This window comes from Oncorhynchus mykiss, chromosome 9 (genome assembly GCF_013265735.2).
Source record: "Oncorhynchus mykiss isolate Arlee chromosome 9, USDA_OmykA_1.1, whole genome shotgun sequence".
Taxonomy (NCBI): Eukaryota; Metazoa; Chordata; class Actinopteri; order Salmoniformes; family Salmonidae; genus Oncorhynchus; species Oncorhynchus mykiss.
This window is the reverse complement of record NC_048573.1, coordinates 50,590,101-50,612,150: the sequence shown is the minus strand read 5'-3', so window position 1 is coordinate 50,612,150 and position 22,050 is coordinate 50,590,101. Positions and strand designations below refer to the sequence as shown.

General features: G+C 40.0%; 1 protein-coding gene across 5 annotated transcripts in view; it reads left to right on the top strand.

Annotated features, from left to right (window-relative positions):
* Window positions 1-22,050, top strand: part of cntn3a.1 (contactin 3a, tandem duplicate 1) — a 103,288-nt gene that overhangs the window by 54,699 nt on the left and 26,539 nt on the right. For 4 of the 5 annotated variants that reach the window (XM_021616089.2, XM_021616086.2, XM_021616085.2 and 1 more), the window contains 6 exons: window positions 6,235-6,438; window positions 6,703-6,805; window positions 8,349-8,533; window positions 12,117-12,256; window positions 15,983-16,139; window positions 19,783-19,933. In XM_021616089.2, coding sequence (XP_021471764.1) covers window positions 6,235-6,438; window positions 6,703-6,805; window positions 8,349-8,533; window positions 12,117-12,256; window positions 15,983-16,139; window positions 19,783-19,933 — 940 coding nt within the window. The remainder of the gene's footprint in view (window positions 1-6,234; window positions 6,439-6,702; window positions 6,806-8,348; window positions 8,534-12,116; window positions 12,257-15,982; window positions 16,140-19,782; window positions 19,934-22,050) is intronic. The other variant, XM_021616087.2, reaches the window with a different exon arrangement.

The window sequence follows — 22,050 nt, the reverse complement described above, 5'->3', positions numbered from 1 at the left end:
TAAATTGTGTGTGTGTGTGGTAAACCATGCAGTAGGTCAAAAACACACATGAACAGGCCTTACTTATCTGGGAACTCAGTTTATGGCCTAAACTTTTATACTTAAAACTGCCGAGTATCACTAACTGCTCTCCCTAATACCACAGTCTCCGTGAGCATTCCAACGAGATAAAGAAACCCCCTCTTCTGGAAAAGAAAGTGTACATTTCGTTAGCTTTCACTATGCTACATTTTAATCGGCAATCCACAAGTATTAATTATAAACCAAACATGATAATGGTACATCCACTGTCCATACTCCAATCATTAAACGTGTGTTTTAATCCACAACATTGTTTATGTATCCTTTATTTAGCATGTACTACCCTTAGACACAGTGACTTTATCTCGCCACTGAGTCCAACGATGTACTGGTCTCTTTTCCCCCTTGATTCTCCATAACCGATGTTAATGAACTAAAAAATGTAAAGTTACATTTAGGTTTAGTAACCCCTTTGCTAATTCCTTGTTACCCCTCCACCTGTTTGCCCATTCTAGAAATCTATTTCATAATAAAACCACATAAAAGGTCTCATGAGATCAAAAAAATTCTTCAACCCAACACTTTTTCCTGTGGCAAATTTAGCCAATTTCTCATCATTAAGGAATCCGCAATATTTGATCCTTGGCCTCTATTAAAAAGTTGTGTAAGACATGTTCTCATACGTCTTCCTTTCACTAGTGCCTACACTACCTTATTTCTGGTGCCAGCTCCTGTTTCACTGATTTCGGAATCTTTAGTTTGACTGAAAATTGTGGAGAACCCTGCTTGCAGCTCCAACTATTAGGTTCTAATTATCAGAGTAAGAACTCGACGGACACTATGAAAGCTTAAACCAAGTTTATTTGCCCATTGGGTCAATTCAGCTGCATCAGACAGACATTTTTCACACAAGCACTGATATTTAACCTCTTCTCCCAGGCTGAGTCTCCTCCTACCATCTGAACAGCCAATGCATCGCTGTTGCTAGACAGAACCTCTACCCCAAAGTGCTCACTCCTCCCCAACTCAAGGCTGTCATGTTGAATGGTACCATACTGTCTCTTCTCCTCCCAGAGGATCCCTCCCATAGGATCCCTGATGGCTAACAATAACATATCCTGACATAATGTAAACATTATACATTACCCTCTCTTCCTCAGTGACATGAAGTATATTTCATATTCTCAGAACCCAACAATACTCTTTCAAAATGCTGATGTTTATGTAGGTATGGATCCACAAATTATTGTGGGAATACATATCACTGAATTACAGAAATATTGGAACAAAGTTGTCTAATGAAGGTAAACAAATTGTTGCTTACTGGAAAATATTCTTTCAAACATACACAGTGACGATCTACAGCACTATTATGGTTATTAGCAGGTACAGTACAATAGACTTGCCTAGAAGGAGGGTAGGGGGAGAATTCTATCGTCAAATGTATTTCTTAGTTAGGTTGGCTGTATCACACCCGGCCGTGATTGGTTGCAATTTCAGTTTAATACACCAGTAAAGACAATTAATAATACAACAAAAATTATTATTATTATGTATCACATCTGACCGTGATTGGGAGTCCCATAGGGAAGCGCACAATTGGCCCAGCGTTTCTCCCTCTAAAAACAGAAATGAATGTTTTGGCCTTTACAAATATTATTTTGGCCTTTATTCAGATTACAATCTCTCACCTTTGTTTTTTTGAAAACTAAATAATCTCCAAAATATTGTTATATATTATCAAGTTGATGGCACTGTCATATAGCGGCACCTACAAAAAGCATGGAGGCATGGATTTGGATAAAAATAAGTACCAACATTCCTTTTGATTGTCTTTAATAAATAAATGTTTTGGTTATCCTGACCTGGACACCATGTACAGTATTATAATAGCCAATTATGGGCTATTAGCAGGACAATATACCTTTACCAACACCTCTCTGTATTTTGATACTTTGTGGATGGGGCCTCCCCAGTGGCACAGCTGGGTGCTTTTGGTTTTAATTTAGAATCCTCCAATCCTCTATGTAATTATTGGCGGAGAGTCACGTCATATTTTTCGATATACGGTAGGCCTACCGTAGGCGACATGAGTCTTACTAGTGAGTAATGTGCTGTTAAAAGTGGTGTAGGTCTCATTTATTTAAAGAGCATATTGAAGTTAGAAGAAATAGTCTAGAACTATTTTAGCACCATTTCGCGCTGCTCTGAGACAAGCATGGGCACTGGTCTTGATAAATCAATGAGATTTTTATTTTGAGTAAATTTCTCTTTGGGTATTGGTTAGACTACAATTAGGGTGTCAAAATTTTATGCTCTTAGTGTAGCCTTTATTCAACTAGGCAAGTCAGTTAAGAGCAAATTCTAATTTACAAGGATGGCCTACTCCTTCCTCCCCATCAGGGAATTGAACCCCAGTCTCTCACATGACACAGGGATTCTTTAGCTAAGTAGCCTACTGTCACATTGTACAGCGCAATATTTTCTATTCCATCCTAACGGAACCCCAATGGGTTTTTAATTTTTAGAAACATAATATACCATAATATTGATCAAATTAATTAAGCAAAGTTTCTTAAAATCAGTCACATATACTATGTTCTCACAAAAATCTCTAGTACAGCCACTATTGAAGGCTATCAAATGCTTCTCAAAGATGGTAGTCAAACTAGCACTGACTAGCATTAATGGTACCAGTGGTTCACACTCAAATGACGAACACGGTAGATTGATATTGTTTGTTAAACATCACAGCATATTTGAAAGATGTATGGTGCATAGACATCCGAAGAGGTAGGTGGGAGGGGCTGAGGGTTGGGATGTGGAATTAGAGACAAGTGGGAGTGGAGGTGCTGGGTGGGGGATAGAATGAAGGTCAAAGATAAAAGTATAAAAAATAAAGTCAAAATAAAACATCAAAAAGTATGTTTGAATGACACTGAAGGGCAGTGTTTTTACAGCTAATGCCTGTTTGCTTGAGGCTGATACCTCAAACAAAAGTAGGGTGTGTGGTTGGTTGGGTTGGTCGGTCGGTCATGGTAGATTGGTAGGTATGTAATGCGAACGTCTAGCAACCGAAAGATTGTGAGTTTGAATCTCATCATGGTCAATTTGAGCTAATTAGCAGCTTTTCAACTACTTACTACTTATGAGCTACTTTGCAACTAGTTAGCATGTTAGCTAAAACTCCCCCTAACCTTAACCCTTCCCCTAATGCTAACCATAACACTTTTAGCTAAACCTTGCCCTAACCTTAAGCCTTTAACCTAACTCATAAACGTTACCCTAACCTTAACCAAAATACGTAACAGTTTGTTTTGAAAATTCGTAACATATTCTACGTTTTTCAAATTTGTCAAATATAATACGAATTGTAATTCGTAACATATCCTACGAAATAGATGATGGACATCCACAAATTAATACATACCATATGAAATGTAACATAAATGGAGTGTCTTGGATTTACATCGAGAATAATACTAAATGCTGATATGAAACGTAACATATCATACTATGAGACCAGGTTATGGCCAAAGGCTGTGCAACCAAGTACAAGCAGTACCTGCAGTTATATATTTATCCACCCACTAACCATTCAAAGGAAATTGAAGCCGCTTTTCATAATATATCAGCTAAATGGAACCACAAAGGAATACCTGTCAATCCATGTCAGTCAACGGCACATTACTGACCAACCACAGAAGTTCTGGAGTGACTCAGCATACTGCTCCTGCTTCCTGTTTCTGGGATCATTACTCAACTTTAACCAATCAATTAGTAACCTTTTTGTTCCTCTTATTCCTGTTTGTCACCCCCTCGCATGTTTTGGATGATGTTGTTTCAAAAACAAACATAAAAAATGCATAGACTTGTCAGGATGAACACTGAATGTATTATTAATAGGTGAAGAAGATCTTTCGCCTGTGTCTCCGCAGCAGATGTACATGTATCAAACCAATAAGTATTTGATGCTACAAGTCATGTATACCAAGGTGATGCTCAAAGGGGGCCCTCTACTACACATGTGTATTTATCTATTCCCCACAAGCAGTGTAATACGTACCTACAGTAGCTACATATCTACATTAAATGCGTAGGCCTACTGTAATAGTATTGGGATGCAATCATAAGCATTACATAAAAAGTTTATCAATACTAATGTGCTTATGTCAACAATTGTAGGTACAGAATACATGGTGTGTAATATAAACAATGCAATTGTTTATTGATGAATGTCTATGCAATAATTACATACTTTAACTTTGACCATACTTACACACCACTCTCAGAATAATAGTCAAGCAATCACTACAATGGAACTCATCCCTGTACATCATAGGAGGCTGCTGAGGGGAGGACGGCTCATAATAATGTCTGGAACGGAGCAAATGTAATGGCATCAAACACATGGAAACTATGTGTTTGATGTATTTGATACCCTCCACTCATTCATTTAATGAGAGCACAACTCATTTCACAAGTATTCCCAATACTACACTGCAGAGTCATCTATTTAACAGGCTTTACCAACAGGAATGATTGCTTTTGGGACAGGGAAACAACTTAGTCCAGAACAAACTATCCTGAGGGGTATACTATGATACTAGCTAGATCTACACAGGACTCAAAAAGCACGTGGAACTGCAGCCCTTCAGGACCTTCTATGAAGAACATTGACTCAGTGGAGGATCCTCAGAGGAAGGCGAGGACCATACTACTCAGTGAATTTCATACAAATAAAAACAGTGAAACATTTAAAAAGTTATCATTTTTAGATAAAACTGTACTAAAAATATTCTCATGTCACCAAATAACTGATTAAAACACAATGTTTTGTAATGATAACAGCACTCTGTAGGGAAGCACCATGGTGTAGCCAGAGGGCATCTATTTTCTGTACTCCTCTGGGTACAGTGACTTCAATGCAAAACCTAGGAAGCTCATGGTTCTCACAGTATAACTGCTAAATGGATTTCTGTACTACTACTGTGTGATTGTACACATGGATTGGATTGGGGTTTACTAAGGCGTTAGTTTTATTAGCTATGTTGACTATGATGTTAGCTAATATGGTGACAACATTGTAGGCTGTGTGTAACGGTTATGGTATGAAGGTTTGGCTTGGAGAGGTTTTTTCGCCTGGTCACAGACAGCTGTTGTTTTGTGCACTGAAGTCCTCAAGCGAAGGGAAACTGTGAGAAAAGGAGAGTGCGTAGATGTGAGGATGCTGTTTGTATGGCTGCTATGAAAGTGAATTGTGTGTGCGGATGATCAGGGGTGTATTCATTCCGCCAATTCTGTTGCAAAACTTTTCTTAAACAGAAGCAAATGACATTAAACAGGGATTGATCTACCCAAATTTGTTTTGCCACAGTTTGGACAAATGATTACACCGTAGATCAGCTTGATGCACGCAAGAGTGTTCAAAGCAGTATTGAATATGTAATTGTCTGTCACCTTGATTACTCCAATGTGTTTCTCTACCTGTGCACCTACGTTATAAACTTTCATTTATAGGCTAGGTTGTAGCATCCACATGATGGGTATAGGGAAATTCAAATAGCTATTGATGTTACTGTACATTGAGCTGGGTGAGTGCAATATGAATGACAGCCAGTCATCCAAAATGCTGTAATAGAAATAAGACCATGTTCATTAAAAAAACATCCTCCCTAATCTTAAACGGCACTGACCGCCACTGGTTTAGCTGTAATGGAAAGTTTGTATCCAGTATACAGTATATGACTGTGATATGTGGTTGTTTCACCTAGCTATCTTAAGATGAATGCACTTACTGTAATTCTCTCTGGATAAGAGCATCTGCTAAATGACTAAAATGTCAAATGTAAATGTTTTACATACAGATCTCATATTACTCTATTGAGTTATTATTTAAATGTGTTATTAATATTTATGTCACAAATGTATCATTTGTAAATGTCTTTATACATTTTTTAGATGTGGTACATTTGACTGTGCAAAACCTAGCAGTACTACTTATATATCTGAGAGTGAGGCAGATGTACAGCATTTTGCAGCAAAAAAAAATCATCAAGTGATTGATTTTAAACTAATTCAACACCATGCCATGATTAGATAGTGAAAAAACCCAGAACAACAATAGCTAATTTACCAACGTATCTGAAAATGGTTACATAGCGTTTTGGAATGAAACTCTTCATATATTTATACTCCCCCTTCTTCCCACAGAGCTCACCTTCACCTGGATCTTTAATGAGTACCCATCCTTTGTGATGCAAGACACTCGTCGCTTTGTATCTCAAAAGACGGGTAACCTGTACATTGCCATGGTGGAGCCATCAGACGTGGGCAATTACACCTGTGTGGTGACCAACACAGTCACCAAAAGTAGCATTCAAGGCCCCCCCACCCCTTTAGTGCTACGTGTTGATGGTAGGGCTCTCAAAGTGTACCACTGGTGAACATTACACATGCTGTATCATCAAACGATTTCCAAACAGTAACATCATACTTTATTACATTACTGTGTTCTTCAGTGAAGAGGTTTGTAAATAAATAACATAAGCGAACAAACCGCAAACAAACACACTATTCAATATTGCAGCTCACCCACCTGAACTGGAATGCCTATTTTTTGAATGATTTGTTAATTAAATGTGTATTATGTATGTTACCTGTTTATTGCTACTCTTTTAGGTGTAATGGGTGAATACGAGCCAAAGATTGAAATCCAGCTTCCCGACGTCATACCTGTGGCCAAGAGTTCCACTGTCAAACTGGAGTGTTTTGCACTGGGAAAGTAGGTCCTAATCTGTATCACACTAGAATAACAGAGTTAAGATCATAATGTAAACTCACTCCACAGTAGGGCTGGGTCGATAAACTGAAAATTACAGACTTCCTCTTATCAAAACAATTTAGTTTACATCGGTTATTTTCAGTGATTAGGCTACACGGTGTTTCTGCAGATTTTTTGGTTTCTGAACAGTAGTGTTCATTAACCTTTTTGACATAGCCTACCAAAAGATCAAAAGGCCTATGCTAGCAATTGTGGCTTGATGCCCTATTACTTGTTAGCTTGCAAAGTAAAGAGTTTATATTCTTGATCGGTAGACCATTTTTGGAGCTGCATATTTATTAATGGAAATCCTCTCTCTACAATTTGACGATTGCGCTGCATACTGTTCAGCAATCCGCTACCTCACTTGACAGTTTTTCAAGTCATCAGTCTCGAGTCTTGAGGCTCCAAGTCAAGTCTTAAGTTATTTTATTTTCTATCAAGATGAGTCTCAAGTCCAACAAATTTGCGACTTGAGTAGTCTATGTTATGTGGCTCGAGTCCACACCTCTGCCTATAAGCCTACCAATGAGACGTTTTTGTAGGAAATGACATTTACCGTTAGATCAATTACATGGCTATCTAGCAAGAATATCATATTTAGAGTTAGCAATTTAGCTAATGTGTTTTTAGTTCCCACTTCCTCAGGTGGTGAATTATATAGCATATAGGCTATATAGGCCATAGGTTATAGAAGATCTAGTCAAATTCATCTCTAAATAGCCCAAATGAAATCTGATTATTCTGGATACTATTTTGGAATGTTGCATATAAAAATATCGATCATGGATTCCCTGAACATGTTAAATGAAATAGCTAACTTCTTGCCTTACTACTTAATGACACTGGAAAAAGTTAGTCTAGAGCACTGCCACTAATGAAAAGTAACTGTGCATAAAAAAAACACATGTATTTTTATTGAACTAAATGGGCCAATTTATCATGATACTATTTTTTGTCCATATCGCCCTGCTCTATTCCAAAGCTTTAAATGTCTCCACTTGTGCTGCGGAATTGCTAGGTTTTTGATGGCACAACTTGCTAGTACGTTGTCAAGTGGGCAGTTGTGTGTTTGTGAGGCGGAGGTCACTGGTTTGAGCCATTGTACGGACAGTGTACCCAGATGGGGAGGAAGCTATACTGCTAAGCAGACATGCTGTGCTCCATCACACTAGTCACAAAACAAAATCAACCAGATGTTAAGCCTTGAGCACACTGTGTGATATGATTTATAGAGCAGTGTTTATTTAATTAACAAGACAGCATTGGACAGGGAAGAGTTCATTTGCTGGCTGGTTTCTCCTCTCAAAGACCGGCCCCTTCTTCCTCAATTTGCTGTAATATCATCAAATCACATTCCAAATGATCCTTCCAGCCAATTAACTATTTTAAGTCCAACGCCGACTGGCCATTGAAATAAACACATGTACAAAAACAGATACATTCACTTGAAAAGGGCTATTCAGGTTTTTACACCGTATTCTCTATTATTGTGTGTAACTAGCCCAGTTCCAACCATTAGCTGGAGAAGAGTGGATGGGGTAGCAGTTGGACGAAAGGTGGACGTGAACAAGGTCAGCGGAGTGCTCGAGATCCCCTACTTCCAGCAGGAAGATGCAGGCCTGTACGAATGTGTTGCTGAAAACTCCAAAGGGAGGAACTCGGTTAAAGGAAAGCTCTCTTTCTATGGTGGGTAAGAGTCACTCTGGGTTTTGTGTAGAGTTATGAAGAAAATAAACTATGGAGTCATATTACACAACTTAATTTCCCTTCTCTTTCAGGAACCATCTTTTCATAAGAGGTATTTTTATGAAAATTCTGATGCAGCAAGGTTGAGTTCCCACTTTCTCAGAGATTTGTAAAATATTAGACTCCGATCCTCTTACCTCCTACTGTTGTAGATCATGAGGTAGCAAATAGCATCCACAGTGTGATGTTGCACAATTGTTCCAGTCATATTAGAGTACATATCTGTAAAGAATTCACTGAAAAAAGTCATTCATTATCAGTGTTATGTAAAATAGCTTGATGAAAAAAGTTTGCAAATAGTTTTTGGTAAAATGTCTTCCCCTATTATATTTGTTGTGAATCTGTAGCGGACATGAGTCCGTCATGATCACATGATGAGGTAGCCCCGCCTGCAAACTTCAAAACCAGTGTCTGCCCTTGGCCTGAGAGGGAATTTCCTCTTGGTCTAATGGTCTAAGATGTTGGTTGCTTCTGTGGGAGACCTGGGTGCATATCCTGCATGTTACAAATGTTCAACACTTTTTTTCTTTACTGGCTGTATAACTGCATCATATAGTGGAATGGGGTTGTAAATTAAGGTTTTATCATATTTCATTCTTGACAAGCTGTGCCAGAGGCTAAACAGAGGCTGTAGTGAGTCCTTAGAGATTTATGTATCCCTTCAGGGCCAGGTGATTTTTCAGTACTCAGACTGGACTTATGGCCCATTTACTGAGAAAGCTTTTAATGGCCACTCTGAAGGTTTTACAGTATTTCTGCCTATTATTTTATTGTTTATGCATTAGTGGAGGATCCCCACAAGGCTTTACAGAGGGGTGGGCTATAAAATCATGAATTACCAATTTGTATTCAAAAGGAGATGTCTTTAATATGATAATACATTTTCCAGTACCAGTGGGTAGATAGAAACATATTGTACTTTGACCAAAACCTGACGTGGTCTTGATACTTTCTCCATCTCTGAGTGGTGCATTGTGGAGGCTTGTTTGTCCTTGTAAGCTTTTAGTCTGTTTTTTCTCCCAGCTACACTGACTGGCCTCTTGCCAGGTGATAAAAATCTCCTTTTGAACTCCCATAGACAGGAGCTTGTGGGGCATCCATCAACTGTATAGAGGAATAAGATAATCAATATGGGGGATCTGGACTTGAAGCACAACATCCCCTGCTGCTGGCGCAGGAACAATATGGGGCCCTCTCTTTCAATTTCGCTCTTAATTGCCCTTCAAAGTTCCATTAAGTGTATTAAATAAAATCCTGTTTCACAGGTTGGATGACATATGAATAGGCCTGCTTTTGGATATAATTGACTTAAAAAGTACCCTCACAGTTGTGTCTCCTTTCCATTACCTACTCTTTGGTGGTCTCATTTGTAATTCTTGGAGGTTGTCATTTTGTATTTTCTTCATACAGTAATTCATTTTCAATTCACCAATGGTTGGGACTTGGATTCTTCCCAGTACATTCATCATACCGTAGACATTTGTAAAATAAATTCAGTTGAGGAAAGGTTGTTTTTAAATAATGGAATTAAAGCCCTATTTCTTTCAAAAAGCTGCAAAACAGTTCTTCATCCTTATAGGGTTGTCAAACATTCACTTTGAACTATGAATTCAGCAAACCTATGTTAGAGGAGATAAGAAATACAAAGATAAATCATCAACATAAAACACCCCAAGTCCTTCCTGGCAACTAAGTCCAGATCTAAGTGATTGATTGAGTGCTATTGTAAGTTTTTGGACACATCTCTGAAGAGTATAGTCTCCTCCAGAGAAGTGCTTCAAAAGGTCTCACTACAATAAGCATATTGGACAGGTGTAAAAGTGTTGGAGGTATTCCTTATTCACATGACATTTTTCATTTACATTTTTTACAGTCAGTGCAATCAACTAAGGTAGGTAAGACAACCACATAGGCATTGCGAGTAAAAACGTTCTTCAATAAAAACTTATACAGTATCAGCAAAGCCAGTGCTAGTAAGAAGATAGAAATGCAAGTGTTAGTGCAAGAAAGATGAGTACAACATGACAATATGACAGCTATCATGATTCAACACAATATACTGTATATCAATCACTCAGGAGTATGTACAGAACACTCTTCCAATAATAGATGAAACTTAGTAGCTCATACAAATTTAACCCATGTAGACATGGTACTTGTCGTTGTCTGTTTTCTCAGGTTTATCACAGGATACTAACAGTATGTTAGCTACTAAATAACACAACAGAAACTTAGTTTACAAACTTGCTTGCATGCACACACAAACGCACAAAAACACACACCGAATAGGTGTCCTTGACCCCTTGGCCAGCATACAGTATTTATGTGTTAACTCAAAGGCCATGAATCTGCCCCTATCCTTGTGGAAGATACAACCTGGTTTCAGGGCTTTGTATGATTTGGTACGTATGATTTATTCTCTTCATTTATATGTTACGTTACGTTAGGTCACATTATGAATGGAATAGCGGTCATACAATATCATACGATTTAAATAACGTATAGTATCATATGTCTTTCCCGGTCGTAAAATAGCATATGAATTGTATGAAGTAACACATTACTTTTTGGAGGACATATAGTCTTATACATCTTTCTCTGAGACAAGGTTGCTTGTTGCGTCATAACAACAAAGGACAATTACAAAGGACTTTTACAGGGAGAATTTATGGTAAGGTGAAATAAAGACAAAGGTTAGGATCATTTACATTAAATGTTTAGGAAACTAAAACGAAAAAGGTTAGAAAAATGTACTTGAAAGGTTAGGAGAATTAAGTTAAGGTTAGGAAAAGAGTTTGGGGAAGGGTTAGCTAAAATGCTGCAGTTGTCACTGACATGACTCAAACACGCAACCTTTGAATTGCTAGACGGTTGCGGTGTAGGCCCACCCATCCTCCCCGACAAACCTCACTACTTACAGTACATTTATGTCTAAAGTAACTAAAGTCTAGAGACCATTAGTACATATCATATGTCTTGGAGGTGCACAACAATATGTATAGTATGCTTCGTATGGCTTTGAGGCCAGGCTGGAAGATAAGGCAGTAGTAATTTATGTGACACAAGAACCACCATTTTAAATGCACCACCATTTTACAATAGATTTTAATTTCAAATTAGAAAATGGGGGCATCCTATTGTGTCATTAATGCTGCTGCCTTAGACTCACATCCACTTCACTTAGCAGTAATTCACAATAATGTGTCGAGTCAATATGAACTAACCTAAGCCAATCACCAATCCGTAAACTTTTCATTAAAAATTGTTGTGACAAGAGAGCTGTGTATGGGCTCTGCTATAGAACCTCTTATTGCTGTTTGTTTTTTTGCTTCTTTTGGGGTCAGATTTGGGTTAATGGGAAGTTGATTAATGAATTGCTTGGTTGGTTGCTTTATTAATTAACTAATTGCCTGCTTGGTTGATTAATTGATTTATGTTCACAACTGTAACCCATTTTCAATATTAAACCACCATCCAGAATCCCGGCAATGTTAATTCATTGAGTATACTGTGGACCTTGCAGCTCCCCCTCACCTGATCGAGGAGCCTCAGGATGCTCAGAAGCCAATCGATGACACCCTGGTGTGGGAGTGCAAGGCCAGTGCCAAGCCGAAGTCCTCGTACCGATGGCTGAAAAACGGCGAGCCTCTGGACACAATGGAGGTGAGTGTTTTCCTGTGAGAGTTGGAGGGAAGCCAGTCTCACTTCTTTAACAAAAATTGTTTTATTGCAGTACAGGTTTTTGTGATAAACTATCACTAGGTGATACTGCAATACCACAATGTGACCTAACTTTTTAAAAAAACCATTGAATTAGAATGCAAGCAGCTAGTTGCACCTATGGTGTGCATTATAGAGCATTTTGCAAACCTCATAAGGCATTATAAATGTGCTTTTAATGCATTATGAAGAGGGTATTCATAAGAGGTGTTACCCAATTACTCAAATTACTAGAACGGACAAAGCCTATCAGACTTATTCATTGTAATACTATAGTATAAGAACCTGGGACATGACCAATGTAAATCAAAGTGTTTACTCATACATAATGCAAAATGTTTCATCCAAATTCTTGACCATATTGTTGCTTTGTGAGAAAGGACATTGCTATTATAGTGAGCAATGACATGACTGGGTGGGTGGAAGAACAAAGCATAGTCATTCTATTTGTAAGAGCTTGCAGAATCTTAGCATCCAATTGAAAAAGGCCCACATGTCTGTGTAGCAGGGTGAGTTTGTTTTGCGAATGAGCCAAAGTGATGCAATTTTCTGCTTGCGTCAAACACTGAGCCCGCAGTAATCTGTTTTTCAATCTCTCCTATCTGCTCTTTCAAGTTTTTACCATTAAGCCACTTCTCCCCAGGGAAAGGAAACGAGAAGCCTTATCACACTGAGTAGATTTCACATTCATGCATTTGGCTTAGTTTGTTATTGTGATAAATCCCGTGAATCACAGACACGTATAATGTCAGTGTTGGAATTGCGTAATAAACCTTCCACTGTGTTAAACAGGAAATGTGTTAAACACTTCTTTTTTTTACAAGTGAACAGGTGTCCATTTAGTTGATTTAAGAATCAAGTTACGTTGATGTTGAAGTAGACTTGGTTTGGTATCTCAAAGGTGGTCAGCATTCTCAAATGTGCAATTGAGAGGGTCTTTCGAAGGTCAAGTGTTGGTCACCACATATCCCGGACCACATAAAACACTTGTTAGTATACCGGTGTACCTCAGCGTTTATTGACTTTCAAATCACATATTCTATTCCAAATATCGGTCGGCGGAGGAAAGGTAACACACTTTTCATACATGTGGCTGTGTTAATGAGCTGGGGTGTTACCATTTTCTAAATGCCACCGTCAACCGTGGCAGCATTTAATCAATTTCCCAAACTCAAAGGTCAGCGGTGTAGTGGGAGAGGAGAGGAAAGGGAAAAGGCTACACGGACACTCGTGATCTGCAAAACGATGTTTCATTTCAGAGTTAGCTCAAATTGGGTTAGGGTTAAGGGTTTGGTTAAGGTTAGGGTTAAGGGTTTGGTTAAGGTTAGGGTTAAGGGTTTGGTTAAGGTTAGGGTTAAGGTAAGGCTCAGTTTCAGAATTTGGTTAGTCATTTTACAGGTCAGGAGTGTCTTTATAGCCTCTTCTGGAGGAAAGGAAGGGGAAAGGTACCATTTGTTATTCCTCATTACAATGGATCTGTCCGGCCCAGTCTTTTTGCTCCGACTGTTCCTAATGTTGGCTAGACGCCAAGGGAAGTAGATGGCGTTGAGTAGGGCTGTAACTTAAAATGTCACCTTGTGAAACGAGGACCTTCTCATACACATATTTCCCCACTCAACACCTAGCCCTGGACAAATTAATGAGTGCATCTCGAGGTGTTCCAATTTTTACAAATGCCCTCTAAAGTCACAAACATGACTTTGGAATCATTGCTGTTTTTTTTGTGTCTGCTCACCTAGCAGTGCCAGTGATGGGATTGTTAAATCCATTTCATACGACATGAGGTGCTCAAATGGCCTTTCAACTATCATCGTAAAATACTGCTAAAATCAGAGAATCGTCAAGCTTAATTAATGATGCCCATAAAGCAGACGTATGCCTCCATTTATTTTCTCTGGTAAGAGCTAGAATCCAGGCAGAAACTCATCTAACAATGTTCAAGTGGACAATGCTGGGCACCGAATGGAACAGTGAGGCTCAACCCCTACACACACACACACACACACACACACACACACACTGGTAGAGATACAGAGACTCACGCTTTGTGCCATCCCAAGTGCTGCATGCACAGCCCCCTCTCGCAGCCTCTAACACTGAGTCAGCCACTCGCCCATCGCATGACTGAGACTCATAAGGGCCCCTCAGCAGGGTCACTCACTGATGGTAAGGGACAGCTCTGTATTTTCAAGAAGCAGAGCAGTAATGCTTTCAGACAACAGACAGAGTGCAGGATGGTCCCTCCGGAACTGCTCTCTCAATGACATTAAAAGACTGGCTGCACTCAATAGAGAAGATCAAGGGCAAGAACAATGAGTGTAGCTCGACTAAATTGACACGACTATAAAAGGGGCGTAGGAAGCAGTGGCAATTCTCATAAAGGTCAAAGAGAGAATAGAGGAGGAAAGAAGCGGATGTCATCCACATTCTGTTTGTGTTTGTGCGTGCGTGCTTGTGTGTGTGTGTGTGTGTGTGTGTGTGTGTGTGTGTGTGTGTGTGTGTGTGTTTCTGTACTTGCATTCACGCGTGCGTCTTATCAACTCAATATTATTTTTGATCCTGCATAACAAACAGCTCTTCTGAATAAGACGGTCATCCCAGATTTAGCAAGTCTATTATGTTCCTGATTAATTCCACAGGGACTGTTCATTTAAACTATCATTTGATGAGGTTTCAGGAACATTTTTAGCAGAGGGGGTTAGAATAATCCCCTATGGGCCTATTAGGACCCCAGAAAATTAGCAGTATTTTAATTACCACCCCCCCTGACGAGGAGAAATGGTGGCTACAGCTGAAATTAGATCAGGTCTTCCAACGGAATACACCAGTTTCCATGGAATATTATTTCAAGTGTCCACACACAGCCCTTATTTTGTGCCCATAAACTGCTTATAATTTGCTGTTTCATAAATCATCAGTCGTTATTTTATTTTATTTTAAGTCGTGAGGTAACACTTAATTTGGTTCAGCCCTTCATCAAAGGGCCTCAAACCAAATGTTACCAAACCTAAAGTATACAGTATAGAGAAGCAATAAATATAAATGATACTTTGCAAGCACAGTGTGTGGGAGCATCTTTCATTTGAACACCAAACCTTAAAATGTCACCAAGTATTTGTATTTATTAATGATCCCCAAGAGCAGCTGCTTTTCCTGGTGTCCAGCAACATTAAGGCAGTTATATACAATGTAAAATATTACATTACATTTCATACATTTTTTCACAACACATTAAGTGTGTGCCCTCAGGCCAATACTCTACTATCACATATCTACAATACAAACTCCATGTGTACGTACGGTATATGTGTTTAGAGTGCGTGTGCTAGCGGTTGTGTGCGTGTGTGTGTGTGTCTGTACCTGTGTGTGTGTGTCCCATCACGCTGTTCCATAAGGTGTATTTCTATCTGTTTTTTAAATTCTGATTCTACTGTTATCTGATGTGGAATAGAGTTCCATGTAGTCATGACTCTATGTAGTACTGTGTGCCTCCCATAGTCTGTTCTTGACTTGGAGTTTGTGAAGAGACCTTTGGTGGCATGTCTTGTCGGGTATACATGGGTGTCTGTGTGTTAGTATCCTGCCGTACATTGTTTTTCTGTCAGTAGTTTGAATCTGAAGGCATCCTGTGAGTACTATGAGTACAATAGCTCTCTCTCTGACTTTCAGATGGAAAACCGGGTGTCTCTTTTTCAGGACAGAGTGCAAGTGAACAACGGAGTCCTGACCATCAGCAGCTTGAAGCTGGCCGACATTGGGATGTACCAGTGTGTTGCAGAGAATAAACATGGTCGGGTCTTCACCAACACTGAACTCCGAGTTATAGGTAAGATTCAGCATGCCATTATCATCATCATTGTTGTCATTGTCATCGTCATTCAGCTGATAACTAGCTCTCTTCAGTAGCTATGGTCACTAGCAAGGTTTGCAAATGAATAGTGTTGAAGCCACTTAAGGCCATACTGCACGCTATACAGTGTCAGGTTCTTATTTTTCAGAGTAAATAGCTCACGGACACTAGAGAAGCTTTAACCAAGTTGAATATTTCCCAAAGGTTCTGTACAGCTGTATTCAGACAGTAAAACATTTCTCACCATCACAGTTATATACATCCTACTTTAGGACACTCCTCCTTCTCTCTCCAATCCTTACATCTTATTGTTCAACAGAAAGAAGGTAACCAGATACCAAACCCTGATTACTCCCTTAAGGGGAACTGACCTCACCTCCTGACCTCAACCCCTCCTTCCCTTAGTCCATAGATGCCCATCTGTCTCCCCTATCTCAACTGTTGCTCTGCTCCCGTCCCCCAACACATTCCAACACATTCCACAGCTATCTGTCTTTCTACGGAGGCCCAGTCTCTTTCTCATTTGATTCTATACTTCTTTCCTATCATTTATTTAATATCTCAATGTTCAAAATGTCGAATCCAACAACATGTATCCTCCCATAGTCTAAATCTTGGAGGAAACCACAGGGTCGATTCAATCCTTAACGTGGAAGATCTGTGTTGTAGTGTGGTTGACATTTAGGGCTGGAGTCAACCAGTTCTGCCTTAACCTGCGATAACCAACAATTGCATAGAAGTTTCATTGTTTTTATTTAGGCGATGTTGGAGGTGTAACTGCGTTGGAGCTGTCAAATTCGCAAGCGGCTCCCGTTGTTATACCTATCGTGAACATTGGCAGATGTGCCGAGTCGCATTCGTAATAATCCCATGCAGCCTTGTTTACAAGTTTGAACACTGGAATGTGTGTTGTAATCTATACCTCAATTAGGCTGATATACTGTATATCCTTATTTTGTTTTACTGGTTTTAATTTTGAGTGTCATTATTTTTATGTAACCTACACTTTCTCGTTCTGAACATCTAACACGGGTGTGATTTAAGGACTGGTGTGGTTTCATGACAATGATGACAAGAGCAGCTGCTCAGCAATTCAACTCCTCCAACGCCGTTACTATACACCTCTGACTTTGTCTAAACAAAAACAATGAGACTGCTATACAGTTGTTGGTTATAGCAGGTTAGAGCTGGAACTAATTTAATCTAGGCCTAATTTCCGATTAAGCCGACATTTCCGATTAAGCCGACATATGCAGCGTTTACCGTGGATGCAATCTCCGCAAACGCAAACATTGCCTTTAAATGTCAATTGCGCTACAACTCAGATATTCCGTGTTATGGATTGAATCAAGCCCCAAGACTTTTAAGGCAGCCTTTCTTAAATATGGGTCTTGACCCAAAGTGTCTTGCGGACATGTCTGAGTTTTTAGGTCTCAGCTTACTGTTAGTTAGAATAATAGAAAACACAAGGCAATTATGAAATGTTGTACTTCAGCAGTTTTTCTCTTGTTATGTCAGTTACGCAATTAGCCATGTCTTTTTTCTTTTACCCCTTTTTCATGGTATCCAATTGTTGTAGTAGCTACTATCTTGTCTCATTGCTACAACTCCCGTACGGGCTCAGGAGAGACGAAGGTTGAATGTCATGCGTCCTCCGATACACAACCCAACCAGCCGTACTGCTTCTTAACACAGCGCGCATCCAACCCGGAAGCCAGCCGCACCAATGTGTCGGAGGCACCTGGCAACCTTGGCTAGCGCACTGCGCCCGGCTCGCCACAGGAGTCGCTGGTGCGCGATGAGACAAGGAGATCCCTACCGACCAATCCCTCCCTAACCCGGACGACGCTAGGCCAATTGTGCGTCGCCCCACGGACCTCCCGGTCACGGCCGGTTACGACAGAGCCTGGGCGCGAACCCAGGGACTCTGAGTCCCTGCAATTAGCCATGTCAGCTAACAATGTTTAGACTGGTAAGTTAGTCTATTAGTCTAGCCAGCTATGTAATCTTGTAGTAATCATGACTGAATACCAGCCAGGCACGCAGGGCACGTGCATGTTAGTCCCTGTCACTAAGATATCATATTAACATGGCATGAGTCATGGCAAAATGTGTAGAATTGCAGGAAATTAGCTTTAAAATGGTAAAGATTTCTCTCCACCACATGGCAAAATGTGCAGAATTGTAGGAAACGTATATTTTTTTTATTCTCTCTGCCATCAAGACGGGGGTCCCCTTGTAATCTTGTAGTAATCATGGCCGAATACCAACCAGGCACGCATTTTTTCTCACACATTTCTCATTTGGATCCCAGGCTGAAGAAGTTTCAGAACCCCTATTTTAAGGCATGAGAGTGAAATTACTTGTTCCTCATTAGAGCAACTAATGTCATGGTGGTGTAGAGAATGAGAGCATAATTATTCCGAAAGCTAAAAGACCTTGGACAAATTGAATGAAAATATCTGTTGGTCTGTAGATATTAACCCTTTACACTCTACCCGTATACGGGTTGAAAATAGCAGATTTGGGCACTGATGAGCGCCTAAATCGAAACACATTGGCTGTACAGTAACATGCTATAAATGACATCAGAGCTCAGGCTGTCCGCTTCACTGCGCTTAACGGGTTTTGACTGACAGGCGTTCTGAACTTGAGCACCGCATGTGAGAATAAGTTGCCCCCATCCTTCCCGTTAATTGGGCAAATGTTTTGTTGACTGAGTGAGGGAAATTAAGAGGACTTTATGTATTTTGAAAGATGAGACATTGAGGACCTACCCCATATTTTCCAGGGATATTCTTATCATGTTCTGAATGTAATCCAGAGTATTTTCAGATTTCGCTAGCAACAAATGTGGCAAAAAGTACAGTACATTTTAAATTCACATAAAATCAACCGTGTAATGTTTGTATTCTGTCTTGTCTCAGGTAAAAACTGTTGTGTCCTCAACTTTGGTTGAATAATTTTCCCATAACCTCCAAACTGTTCCCTTTCAATTACTACCATGCTTATGCATATGCTTTTCATATTTCTTCTGTAAGAAACATTTCAGTTTAGCCATATAGGCGAAGGGTTAAAGGGAGGAAGTGACATTTTTTTGTATTTTTGTCTTAAACACCGTGGCAGGAAATAATTGCAAAGCGCATTGCACAGGTTCTCAGCGCTGTCATCGTCGCTCGGCAGCGTGTTGGCTTTGAAGAGCGCTCTGCTGAGTCGATATGCATACAAAACAGATCCAGACGTCGGAGTGTTAGTAATTAAAGCCTAAAGGAGTGGCTACAAAGCCTCCCCTCGTTTTACATCTTTTCTTTTTTGTCAAAGCCCCACGGCTGAATGCTTGATGTATTACACCCCAGCAAGGAAAACTGCAAGGCGTTCTAAAACTATGAAGCATCTTTCTTAAATGAACGCCCTCTCCAAGTGTGTGTGTGTGTGTGTTTGTGCGCGTGTGTGCGTGTGTGGTGTCTATGGAGGACGTGTGGTTAGCTGACCTACCTAATAGATATGGTGACCTATATGTTCTGAGGGATGCTCTCTCTTGATTTCTCTCTCTTCTTTCAATCCCTCTATTTTAGCCAATTGATATATGTCTCTCCATCTCTTAATATCTCTCTCGTAGCTGTAGCCCCAGATTTCTCCCAGAACATGCTGAAGCCTCAGACCCTGGCCAGGCAGGGGGGTGATGTGCTGATTGAGTGCAGGCCTAAGATGTCTCCACATGGGATGATCTCCTGGAGGAAGGGGAAAGAAGCACTCCGAGAGAGCCACAGGTATGGTGGAAAGCTGGGACATTCACAAACCTGGATTCAAATTGTACTTAATACAAATATTTTTTAGCATTTACTTCAGCCTGTCTGGAGTGCCAGATGGGTGTTGTTTGTGATTTTGGGACTATTTCATTGGCTCCATCGCACTAAACAGAATCAGTCAAGCATGCTAAAGTATTTTAAAGGTTTAAAATACTATTTGAACCCATGTCTGATGCCCGTACTTTGTGAGAAATGCAGTGTGATATGTAAAGGAGATGTTGACACTTTATCGTTATTTTACAGGATGCTTTGTATCAGGTAAATTAAATACATTGTAATAATGATTCCCCAGTGGCAAACTATGGTCCCTCATCTTGTGTCAGGGCAAGCTTTGATGTTTCCTCCTTGATGGACCACTTGCAATACAACTACCAATTTAGCGGTTACTCAATTAGTGCCAGTTAACCATCTGGGACCAGGGACCAGTAAACAACATCACACAGACCGACACAGGCCCACAGACTGGAGATTGAGAAACACGGACATAGTAGCTCTTAGGGATGCATACAAACACTTCTAAGTACAAAGCCATTTGTTACCTCACAGTTAACAATGTTGAATTACTTTCAATGATTTAACATGAGATTGGGGTCCTGTAGAATTACTGATATATTTTCTCATCTTCTTCCATTTCCCCTTCTCCACTACTCTACTACGCCGTCTTGGGCTTTTTGTGGAACTGTGTTCAAGTGTTTACTTAAGGTAATTGGGACTTTCTAGTCTTTGGCAGACAAATCGATCCTCTGATCCATCAGCTCATTACCACTGGGTTGGTCAAGTGAGAGGATTGTTAAATCTGAATGTATGAGCCAGGAATTGAGACACCGGGGTAGTGGATGAAATCTCAAGAAACGATGATCAATCATCGGTGGACCTACAACTTTAGCTAGACATCCCCTTTGTGGTATAATGGAACTGGCTAACAACCTAATTCCATTACTGTAGATCTGGGTGTAATACCTCCGGCACGAGCAACAAGGGAAAAGGCAGTGCCAATTGGTCAAATTAATGTTGTATGAATTTTGCAAAAATTATCTGAATTGTAGTATTTGGGATCTACATCGGTTTATATTAGTTACTGTGCTGTTACTAAGCAGTAATGCATTACGGCAGTGTTACGTTACTACACCTAATAGGAAATGCACATGCGCACTGGGGTGCCGCGAACTGTAGAGCACGAGGGATTTTGACTAAACGAAAACTAACTGTACTCCCGTCTCCTGCCTGGTCATTTCTCCACAACACAAATATTACAGTGGCGACGAGGTGATTAAACTACATAAACGGACATTGCTTGAAGGGAAGAATGTTGATTCAATGTAGTGGTGATGTCTTAGTTTTTATTGATCTTTGGCCTTTTTCATTGATAGGTGCTATAAATGTGTCATGGTCCAGCGTGGTCATGCCCAAACATTTTTTAATATGAGGACTCATTCACACCACAGGGGGCTGCTGAGGGGAGGACGGCTCATAATAATGTCCCGGAACAGCTCTAATGGAATAGCATTAAACACCTGGAAAACATGTGTTTTGACGTATTTGATACCATTCCACTGATTCTGCTCCAGTCATTACCACAAGCCTGTTCTCCCCAAACCAACCTCCTGTGATTCACACATGCACCCACATGTACACACCGTAATTCAGTAAGTACAACATTGGCCTTGGGCAGAATTCCTACAATATATGAAATCTGGTCACTAATTATGTGTGCGCCGGGATGAGAACGGAATACTGTTCACCTTACATATTTGACTGTTTATTCAGATACACCGATTAGAATAGAGAGCGACAGGGACAGGCGAGAGAGGAATGAACGGTCAGAAGAGGTTTATCTGGGAATCAAATCCCCAGGGGTCGTATGTGGTCGTGACCTCCGGCATGAGATGAGAGAACATTGAAAAGAATCACACAGTAACAATCTATCCTCCCTAGCAGTATATATATATAATTCTATCCACCAGACATAATTCTCTAAGTCTGCTATAGATTGACTTCAATGTAGCCTGGTAGCAGATCAGTTTGTTCTGTAGACAGCTCATCTGTCATGCTCGTTGTCATACCAAGAAAAGAAGATA